The following is a 10,281-nucleotide window of genomic DNA, read 5'->3' on the forward strand; positions in this document are numbered from 1 at the left end:
ACATAGCAAAACTCAAAGAAACGTCGTTTTCAAAGGATGGCTGCGTTTCGGGTTTGCGTATCGTATCAGAAACTACAAATCAGGTGGGTTTTGCCTTTCAAGGCAAATGAACCCAAACTTCTCCTCCATCCCTAAGCTTTGATGCTGTGCAGCAGAAAATATCCCCAATATTTATTTATTTATTTGATTGATTGATTGAGGATTAAAAAGAGAAACCTGGAAGAGTCAGTGGCTTAGTGCTCCTGGAACTGATCTATATTGTCCTTCTGCAAACATCAGGCACCCTCCACCTGTGTTCGCTGCTAGAAGCTAGCAATGGTATTGATAAGGGAGGGATAAATATCAGTCGATCAAGCGGCATAGAGAATTTTGCCACACATCAATTGCCAGCGAAGGTAGAGAACAGCCACCTGGCTGGGCTTTGTGGTCGACCCAATCGTGTGGACTCAAAAACTGTCTTTTGGGGTGGTCCGAATTCACATGCCAATCCCCTAATTTGAGTTTTGCCCCTGGAAGTGGATTCAATCATTCACTTGCCAATTGCCTCCCTTCTGTTTCAAAACTCTGTTTCTCCCGATCTCTCGCGTTCAAGATCTTCAGGTTGTGGCTAAAAAAAACCCCTTTGCGTGAGACTTTCCACAGAAGCTGGGGCCAACAGCTCCTGTTAGGATACCTCTGTGACCTCGCCCGTGAACTCTGACACATCCATGACCTCACCCGTGACCTCTGACACATCCATGACCTCGCCTATGACCTCTGACACATCCATCACCTTGCGCAACCCCCTTCCCCTTTCCTTGAACGATACAAGCAAACATTGAGGGCGTCAGCCTTTGACACTTGAGAATCAACAAGCTTTCCGCACAGCTCGCAGAATCTACGCAGGTACCGAGTTTTAATCCAGCCCACACTTTTCCCCTTGGGTAGGGAGAGCATGGTGAGTCCTACCTAAGCCGCCTAATTCAATTGAGCAGGGACAACGGAGTAGTAGGACAAATCTGCCAGATTATCGGGGCAGCAACCAATGCCTCGAGGGATTGCGTCGACTTAAGACGACAGCTCATTATTCAGTACGTACGATGCACTTAGAGCAGTTTAGGATTGCTTGGATTCATTCATTTGTACTCTCCCTGGGGTTGCCAAGTCCCTAATCTGCTATAAACCAACAAAACATTTGTGTGTTATTGTAGCAGTGATTCAACCAACCATTAACACGAAAAAGTAGACATTCCTATTAAAGATAGATGCCGCCCCGGTAAATCACAAACGAGGTGGAAATGGTCGACCGCCGGTTCTTTTGCTGTGGTGTTCATTATCCATGAGATTAAATTTGGCTTCTGGTTGCAGAGGCTACACTGTAACCTCTTCCAGTCAAGGAAGCAAACTTTTTTTTTAAGGCATCAGAAATCAGAAGATGCTAAACGGAAGATGCCAAGGGCTTCCTGTGCTGCCCTCTGCAGGCAGATGAAAGCATCTTGAACTAGAACAAAAGACTATTGTTTAATGCTACAGGACACTTGGCAGTGGCGGACTCTGGGCTTTAAAATTTCAGCAGCGTCCTGCAAAGTTTGGCCTTCTGTTGATTGTCACTGTTGCAGCATCCCTTGTCAAGCCTTCTCGGACTGGGCAAACTGCTCACATTCCCTTAAATCCACCTTATTGGGGTGAATTTGCAATGCTCCAGACTCCTGAAGTCTCATGAGATTGGAAAAATCTCCATTAGGCTTGTATCCAACGAAGTTTCACTCAAGAGTAGATCTGCTGGAATTAATGGACCTAAGGTAGCCATGCCCATTCATTTCAATGGGTCTACACTTGAGTGTGTGGCCAGAATTGGCTACACAATCTTTAGTATGTGGTTGCAAGCGGTAACAGGGAACTTTGATGTACGAATATCGAAAGAATACCTTTTTCCTTCTAAGGATGGGTGGTTCTGTATCAGCACACGGTCATGTGGACTGCTACTGATTTAGCCACCCTATTTAACCACCCTAAATATTTTGTAGGCAACTGAAGTAAAAAAAGAAATAAATCACTCCCTCTAACAGCAAACTTGGGGGGTGAGTGCTGACGGAAATGGGAGTCAAAGGGACACTGGGGAACATGCTTGGGGGAATCTTGTGGTTTACAGAGTCACCAAAAAACACCCTTACTTTTAAAAACAGTTTAGGAGACAAACCTCCCAGCCCAAAAAGGATTAGTGAAGGTGGTGGAGTCTGTTTGTAAACGGAGGTCAAGGATTCTGGACTAGATGACTCTTGGGGTTTCTATGTTTTATTTTTCAACGTTTTAGATCTTTGTAGGACACTTTGAAGCGCAGATGAAATGAAAAGCAAGGCATATCTTTTTAAAGTAAATATGAATTCTTTGCCTTTTGGCTACCAAAAAAAGCAATTTCATGTAATGTAATCTGGCACACTTTCTTAAAACTGAATTACAAATGGCACATACATTGGGGTTTTTTGTACAGCCTGTGGGCATTTTAATTTAAATCAGCAAAGAGATCCTTGACTCTTCAGCGTGTGAACGGCACCTGATTTATTGGTTGTAAGCAGAAGTGTAGCTACCATGCAATTGTTTTTAATGAAGATTTCAAAGCAAGCAGCAGTCTCCAATCCAAGGGTGTCTTGTTTATCTGAATTCCAGCAAAACACAGCGACGTTCATTATTCAGCCCTAAGCAGAATCCTGTAGACACAACTTTCCATCCTGAGATCTCAAACGACTCCTTTTTCGAGATTCGAGCATTCCCTATATTTCAGCTAAAAGCCTTGACTCCATTGTCAAGGGAGTTCAGCATTTAAGTCTGAAACCAAAATCTGGTAAATCGCGACAGCATCCTGCTTGTCTGTGCCAATGGATGATCACTGAAAGCAAAGAGCTTTGAAAAGCTCACCCCAGGGAGGCCGAGGTAGGGTTCGCCATCGTACATTTTGCAACCGGAGAAAGACGAGGGCTGCTGATCCAGTCTGGTCCTCTGAACCCAAATTGATTCAAGAAACGAGGCGTCTTCTCTCCATCTAACTCTTTCCGGCCTACTTTCTTTTCTTATACTAAAAGGGACAGAGGGAAACAGGAAGGAAATAAGCAAAACTTCTGGGACGCAGGCAGGTTACCTGTGCTGGATGGGGTCGCAGCCCCTCTGAAAGAGCAATGGCATAGCTTGGGGCTGCTGCGGGATACATCCTTGTCCCCATGTGCCCAATTGCCCTCTGTGGCTAGGAGTGACTTTGGCCAGCTTTGTCTCTCCTCAATGGGAAGAGAGTGGAGTCCGGAATGGAGCGTGCTAGAAAAGGGCAAAGCTGGCTGGCTGGCATATTGAACAGGAACACCCCCCCCCCACTGTAAGTCTTTTCTTCTTTTTTAACTTTATTCCAAAACCGAAAAAGAATTACAAACATCAAATTCAAAATCCATATTCATTTTGTAACATAAGCCTATTATAAAGTTGACTAGATTAAAATATACCTAATTGCTATAGACTTCCCTTTGCTATATATAAATGGAACGCAATTAGAAATATTATATTATAATTTTTTATAAATTCCCCTATACCCCCCACTCCCCTTCACCCATGTGTGATCTCAATATTTTTTTTAACTTCTTCCATCTTGTTGTGTTGTTGTAGTTTAATAATTATTCAATTGATTCTTATTCAATTGATCCTTGCTTACCCCTGCATGTTTTACACATTATCTATTAATATTCCAGTTCCGGAACCATATTTTTTCATGTATTCCTTCACTCCATGCCACTCTTTTAATTATTCTCTGATTTGAATGGCCTCTAATGATTGCCGTCAATTTTGCCATTTCCACAAACTCACCCCCCTTGTAAGTCTATGGTTGCAGGTCCTCCTTAGAATCCAGGCGGAAGCCACCTTCAGGCACCTGTGGCTTACCCCCAGAGGATTATGGGAGCTGTAGTTTTAAGGGTGCCGAGAGTTGTGTTCCTCTCAGAGAGCTCAGTTTGGCAATCAATCCCTCTTCACAGAACCAGAAAACTGCAAGGAATACTCACTTTTTCCATCACCCAGTCAGCATCTTCAATGGATCTCTTGATGATCTGCCGGATCCGCTCTGGGTTGTCTTCATCAGAATGGACGTGAAAACTCTGCAAAACGATTTGCAGGGAGAGAGCGACCCGTTCAGTTAAAGGACAATGGAGTACTCAGTCCAGAGCGCATTTGCTAGAAAATAAGTATCTCTTAGGGGGACACGGGTGGCGCTGTGGGTTAAATCACAGAGCCTAGGACTTGCCAATCAGAAGGTCGGCGGTTCGAATCCCCACAATGGGGTGAGCTCCCGTTGCTCGGTCCCTGCTCCTGCCAACCTAGCAGTTCAAAAGCATGTCAAAGTGCAAGTAGATAAACAGGTACCACTCCAGTGGAAAGGTAAACGGCGTTTCTGTGCGCTGCTCTGGTTCGCCAGAAGCGGCTTAGTCCTGCTGGCCACATGACCCAGAAGCTGTACGCCGGCTCCCTTGGCCAATAAAGCGAGATGAGCGCCGCAACCCCAGAGTCTGTCACGACTGGACCTAATGGTCAGGGGTCCCTTTACCTTTACCTTTAAGTATCTCTTAACACCCAGTTCAGGCCTAATGGTCTTGGTCCCTAGCTCAATTCTGGTAGGGCCAGGAACACTCCTTATCCAAAGTACCCTTATCGGAGAGCTGCTGCCAGCCAGTGTTGGCAATACTGAGGGACAAAGAGTCTGACTCTGTTTAAAACAGCCTCCTCTGTTTCCCCAGTGGCAGCTCTCTCCAGTGGCCTTGTAACTGCTCTCAGCCAAGGTCTAGGTTACGAATTCCGAACCACGTGACTGACTCAGTATATGCACACAGGAAGCATCCAGTCTTGCAAATTTCTCCACAAGCTGAACAAAGGCCACCCAAAGTTTATAAGGAAATCAGTGAGATAAGCCCTTGAAGGAAGCTCATGCAAGGCAAAACGTGTCAGGCTAACATCATATCGGACATCCATCTTTTCCAACCCATCTGAGACACGCTTCTCCCTTTTTCTGCTGACTCCGAATAAGACCGTTTCCTAGGTTCTTATTTAATCCAGTCCTTTATCTCGAGGCATGAGGACTAGTGCCTTGGAGCTGCATCCAACTAGGAGGAGACCCGCTGGAACTAAGGGAACCAAGTTAGCCCTGTCCAAGATTTTCAGTGGGTCTACTTGGAGTAGGACAACAGCCCTAACTTTACGTTTAGGTGACAGGGCAATCAGGTTGGGCGTGTTCCCGGCCTGAAATCCCGGAGAGCTACTGTGATACTGAGCTAGACTTGGTACAAAGCAAGCTCCCAGTATTCAGCATCCCAGGGACACTTGCTGGGATAACTCAGCCAGTACAGCATGAGATGCTTAACCTCAGGGTCAAGGGTTTGAGCCCCACATTGAGCGAAAGATTCCTGCGTTGCAGGGCATTGAACTAAGATGAACCTCATGGCCCCTTCCAAATCTACAATTCTATGATCCTAGGTCTAAGTCCTAGACAGCAGAGACATCACCTTGCCAACAAAGGTCCGTATAGTTAAAGCCATGGTTTTCTCAGTAGTGCTGTATGGAAGTGAGAGCTGGACCATAAAGAAGGCTAATCGCTGAAGAATTGATGCTTTTGAATTATGGTGCTGGAGGAGATTCTTGAGAGTCCCATGGACTGCAAGAAGATCAAACCTATCCATTCTGAAGGAAATCAGCCCTGAGTGCTCACTGGAAGGACAGATCCTGAAGCTGAGGCTCCAATACTTTGGCCACCTCATGAGAAGAGAAGACTCCCTGGAAAAGACCCTGATGTTGGGAAAGATGGAGGGCACAAGGAGAAGGGGAGGACAGAGGACGAGATGGTTGGACAGTGTTCTCGAAGCTACCAGCACTAGTTTGACCAAATTGCGGGAAGCAGTGGAAGACAGGAGTGCCTGGCGTCCTCTGGTCCAGGGGGTCACGAAGCGTCGGACACGACTAAACGACTAAAGAACAACAACAGGTCTAAGTCTTCTTCCTTACCTGCCGGATCATGTGCTTGTAGTGTTCCTGGACGTTCTTCCCTGGCAGCAACTTGCAGCAACGCAGCAGGTATCGGTACAGCTGCAGAGGACTTTTCACCAGCTCCGCTCCCGGGAGGGGAGCCATCGCCTGCGATCGACCAGCTCCTCAAAGAAAGCGGGACAGAATTGCAGGAGTATTAGTCAGATTGCACAAGCGACCCCAACATCAAGGTTTGCATCCCTGAAGCGACAGCTAAAACAGTTGTCATTCAGCCTGCAATTTAGTCATTCATTAGCCTTGGTCCTGTATACCTGAAGGAGCATCTCCACCTCCATCGTTCAGCCCAAACACTGAGGTCCAGCTCTGAGGGCCTTCTGGCGGTTCCCTAGCTGCGAGAAGTAAGGTTACAGGGAACCAGGCAGAGGGCCTTCTCGGTAGTGGCGCCTGCCCTGTGGAACCCCCTCCCATCAGATATCAAGGAAATAAACAACTATCTGACATTTAGAAGGCGTATGAAGACAGCCCTGTTTAGGGAAGTTTTTAATGACTGATGTTTTTAATATTCTGTTGGGAGCCACCCAGAGTGGCTGGGGAGACCCAGCCGGTATATATACATACATACATACATACATACATACAAACACACACACACATACACACACATATTATTATTCATACATTTTCATATCCATGAGAATCAGCCACAAATTCGAGGACTTTCGACTGTGTAGCAGGAGCTGTTCTGTCCTTTTTGGCCAGGACACTGTAACCAGCTCTGCTCCTGGATCTGATCTTAGAGGAGCTGCAGTTTTAAAGGCAAAGCATTTACTCAGAGGTAAGCCCCACTGAGTTGCAGAGGCCTTACTCCCTAGTAAAGAGAAAATTTATTGAGTACAGTAAAAATTTAAACTTGATATCGGAAATAAATTCTTGGTTTATAATGTTCTGAATATAAGTATTGTGTTCTGTACGTAAATATTGTCTTTAATTCAAAATACAATTGTGGTATTTATTATGATATAAGAGGTATTAATCATGCATCTCTAATCAAAAGGTGAAGGTGACTCTTCGTTTATATATCAATTTATAAGATGTGTTACATTATGTATAACTGATTGATTAAAAGCCATTTTATTTATATTTATGTATTTAATAAAACTATTTGTATACTGCCCTCCCATAAATTATCAGGGCAGTGTACAACAATAGAAAAGCATGCTTATAAAATTATTAAAAGCTGTATAAAATGATCATTGTAATGTCTGGCTACGCAAGAACAATTTAAACAACTGCAGCTGCCTGGCGGCTGGTGCCCATTGAGACTGGTAGGGTGGAAGGGAAGGAGCCGAACAGTAGGTGGCGCCAGAGTCAATGACAAGCAGAGCAAACTAAATGACAGGCAAAGCCAATTCGTTTAGTCCCTATCCTGTCCCTTGCTGAGTTCTACCAGGACAACACTGATGATATGGAGGAGGAAGGTGCCTGTTGGACGAGACAACCTGCAAAACACCTTCCAACTCTAAAATGTATATGAATCCTGGAAAGCAATAATTCTGAAATTCAAGATGTCCTGCAAACAGACAGCGTAAGTCCTGAGACATATCAGCTTCTGCTCTCTCTCTCTCCCACCTGCAGAAATCAAACACACATATCTGCCAGGACTTGGAAGGGCTTACTGTCACCTAAAAAGCACCGATCAAAGCTTTAAATTTACCACTTCAATTGCTGCCTAAAAATTAATACGTTAGTGAAAGCAATTTTGTTTACAAGTCGCTCCGCCAATAAATCAGGAAAGCACGGAGGAGGAATGTTGGATGCAGTGAGCGCACTGTGCCACAGGCTTGCACATGCTCACATTCCACGATGGTTGTTTACTGCACCTTGGTGCAATTCCGTGCGCTTCCATGCGCAATCTGCCTCCCATGGTCCGTGCTGCCTGAGGTTAAATTTGCTAGTTTCACACCTTGAAGTCCAAAGGTGTGTTCCCACCCATACCCATAGCCTCCTCCCCTCCCACCAAGGCAGCTGTGTTGCACCCACCCACCAGAGACACCCGCGTGTATCGGGTTTGCAACCCCCACCCCTGCCTCCAGCATTGCTCAGTGGTTCAAGAGCATCAGCCTGGGAGACCAGAGTTCAGATCTCTGCAAGGCCATGAAGCTAATAAAAAGGTAAAGGAACCCCTGACCATTAGGTCCAGTCACGGACGACTCTGGTGTTGCGGCACTCATCTCGCTTTACTGGCTGAGGGAGCCGGTGTACAGCTTCCGGGTCATGTGGCTAGCATGACTAAGCCGCTTCTGGCGAACCAGAGCAGCACACGGAAACGCCGTTTGCCTTCCTGCCGGAGTGGTACCTATTTTTCTACTTGCACTTTGACGTGCTTTCGAACTGCTAGGTTGGCAGGACATGAAGCCAATAGGGCTGACCTTTTGCTCCCACCCTCTCGGACTCGCCTACCTCACAGGGTTGTTGTGCGCCAGCAAGTAAGCAGGGAGCACTCTTTGGAGTAAGAGAGGGGTGGAAACGCGCTCAGCCCGCATTGCCTTAACTTGGGGGCTGCCTCTGCCGCTTTGCACCGTGTTAATAATAATAATAATAATAATAATAATAATAATATATTTATACCCCGCCCATCTGGCTGGGCTGGGCTTCCCCAGCCACTCTGGGCAGCTTCCCAAAAAAATATTAAAATACTGTAATACATCAAACATTAAAAGCTTCCCTAAACAGGGCTGCCTTCAGATGTCTTCTAAAAGTCTGGTAGTTGTTGTTCTCTTTGACATCTGGTGGGAGGGTGTTCCACAGGGCGGGAACTACTACCGAGAAGGCCCTCTGCCTGGTTCCCTGTAACTTGGCTTCTCGCAGCGAGGGAATCGCCAGAAGGCCCTCGGTGCTGGATCTCAGTGTCTGGGCTGAATGATGGGGGTGGAGACGCTGCTTCAGGTATACAGGCCTGAGGCCGTTTAGGGTTTTAAAGGCCAGCACCAACACTTTGAATTGTGCTCGGAAATGTACTGGGAGCCAGTGTAGGTCTTTCAAGACCGGTGTTATATGGTCTCGGTGGCCACTCCCAGTCACCAGTCTAGCTGCCACGTTCTGGATTAGTTGTAGTTTCCGGGTCACCTTCAAAGGTAGCCCCACGTAGAGCGCATTGCAGTAGTCCAAGCGGGAGATAACCAGAGCATGCACCACTCTGGCGAGGCAGTCTGCGGGCAGGTAGGGTCTCAGCCTGCGTACCAGATGGAGCTGGTAAACAGCTGCCCTGGACACAGATTTGACCTGTGCCTCCATGGACAGCTGTGAGTCCAAAATGACTCCCATGCTGCGCACCTGGTCCTTCAGGGGCACAGTTACCCCATTGAGAACCAGGGAATCCTCCACACCTGCCCGCCCCCTGTCCGCCCAAAACAGTACTTCTGTCTTGTCAGGATTCAACCTCAGTCTGTTAGCCACCATCCATCCTCCAACCGCCTCCAGACACTCACACAGGACCTTCACCGCCTTCACCGGTTCTGATTTGAGAGAGAGGTAGAGCTGGGTATCAGCCAGGGACGCCCCTCTTGCATTCTGGGGTTTGCAACCTTTGCATTGCAATCCACCCTCTCCTTCACCTCCCAATCTGTTTTACAGGCCTTCCCCAGTATACAGTCTCCGACGGACCCCTGTGCACGAAGCACCCCAGCTCCCGTCACACGCATATATGCACATTCCCCGTTGCAAAAGCTCCCTTACCAAGAAGCTGACCTCCTCCTGGCGCATGCGCGGTCCCTTTTTCCAGGACACCTCTGCCGTCGGTTCTCCGGGCAACGTAGAGATAAAAAGTTGTAGAGGGACACATCCTATTTGCTGGATACGGAGCTTCCGGGTTCTCGTTGGAAGCCGCCCTACTCAGCACACGTTTACTCAGGAGTAAATCTCACTGAGTTCAGTGTGGATTAATTCTAGGGCAGGCATCCCCAAACTCGGCCCTCCAGATGTTTTGGGACTACAACATGACTAGCTAACAGAACCAGTGGTCAGGGATGATGGGAATTGTAGTCCCAAAGCATCTGGAGGGCTGAGATTGGGGAGGCCTGTTCTAGGAAAGTGGGATTAGACTGTCTTCTCCTAGCAGATCCGCAGCATATATGTAAATCTCATTCAGCACACATTCCAAACACAAAACCCGCAAAGAATCTGGGAACTGAGGTTTACCAAGTGTGCTAAGGATTGTGGCTCTATATGGAAGGGGGAGGGAAGGGATTATTGGAGGGAAATCGTGAGCTGTAAAAGTATGCAGGAAAGCTTCGT

The 10,281-nt window shown here is 46.9% G+C and overlaps 1 protein-coding gene across 3 annotated transcripts; it reads right to left on the reverse strand.

The window, feature by feature from the left end:
- Nucleotides 1–2,256: 2,256 nt before the first annotated feature.
- On the reverse strand, nucleotides 2,257–9,810 carry LYRM9 (LYR motif containing 9). 3 transcript variants are annotated; one of them, XM_080983296.1, is made up of 4 exons: nucleotides 9,724–9,810; nucleotides 6,007–6,152; nucleotides 4,020–4,112; nucleotides 2,257–3,052 (listed from the first exon to the last, which is right to left on the reverse strand). In XM_080983296.1, exons 2-4 carry the CDS (start codon nucleotides 6,130–6,132, stop codon nucleotides 3,035–3,037), a joined length of 237 nt encoding a protein of 78 aa, XP_080839422.1. In that variant the 5' UTR covers nucleotides 6,133–6,152; nucleotides 9,724–9,810; the 3' UTR covers nucleotides 2,257–3,034. The 3 variants fall into 3 exon arrangements, with proteins under 3 accessions (XP_080839422.1, XP_080839424.1, XP_080839423.1); XM_080983298.1 differs by having other exon boundaries at nucleotides 6,007–6,149; nucleotides 9,724–9,779; XM_080983297.1 differs by lacking the exon at nucleotides 9,724–9,810 and adding an exon at nucleotides 9,477–9,640.
- Nucleotides 9,811–10,281: the final 471 nt, after the last annotated feature.

This window comes from Podarcis pityusensis (assembly GCF_964106645.2).
Source record: "Podarcis pityusensis genome assembly, chromosome: 15".
Taxonomy (NCBI): domain Eukaryota; kingdom Metazoa; phylum Chordata; class Lepidosauria; order Squamata; family Lacertidae; genus Podarcis; species Podarcis pityusensis.

Excerpts from the sequence above, each read along its gene's own strand:
- LYRM9 (XM_080983296.1), bottom strand. The coding sequence starts at position 6,132 with ATGGCTCCCCTCCCGGGAGCGGAGCTGGTGAAAAGTCCTCTGCAGCTG. Across the intron at positions 4,113-6,006 it reads ACAAGCACATGATCCGGCAG|AGTTTTCACGTCCATTCTGA; the intron begins GTAAGGAAGAAG and ends ATCGTTTTGCAG.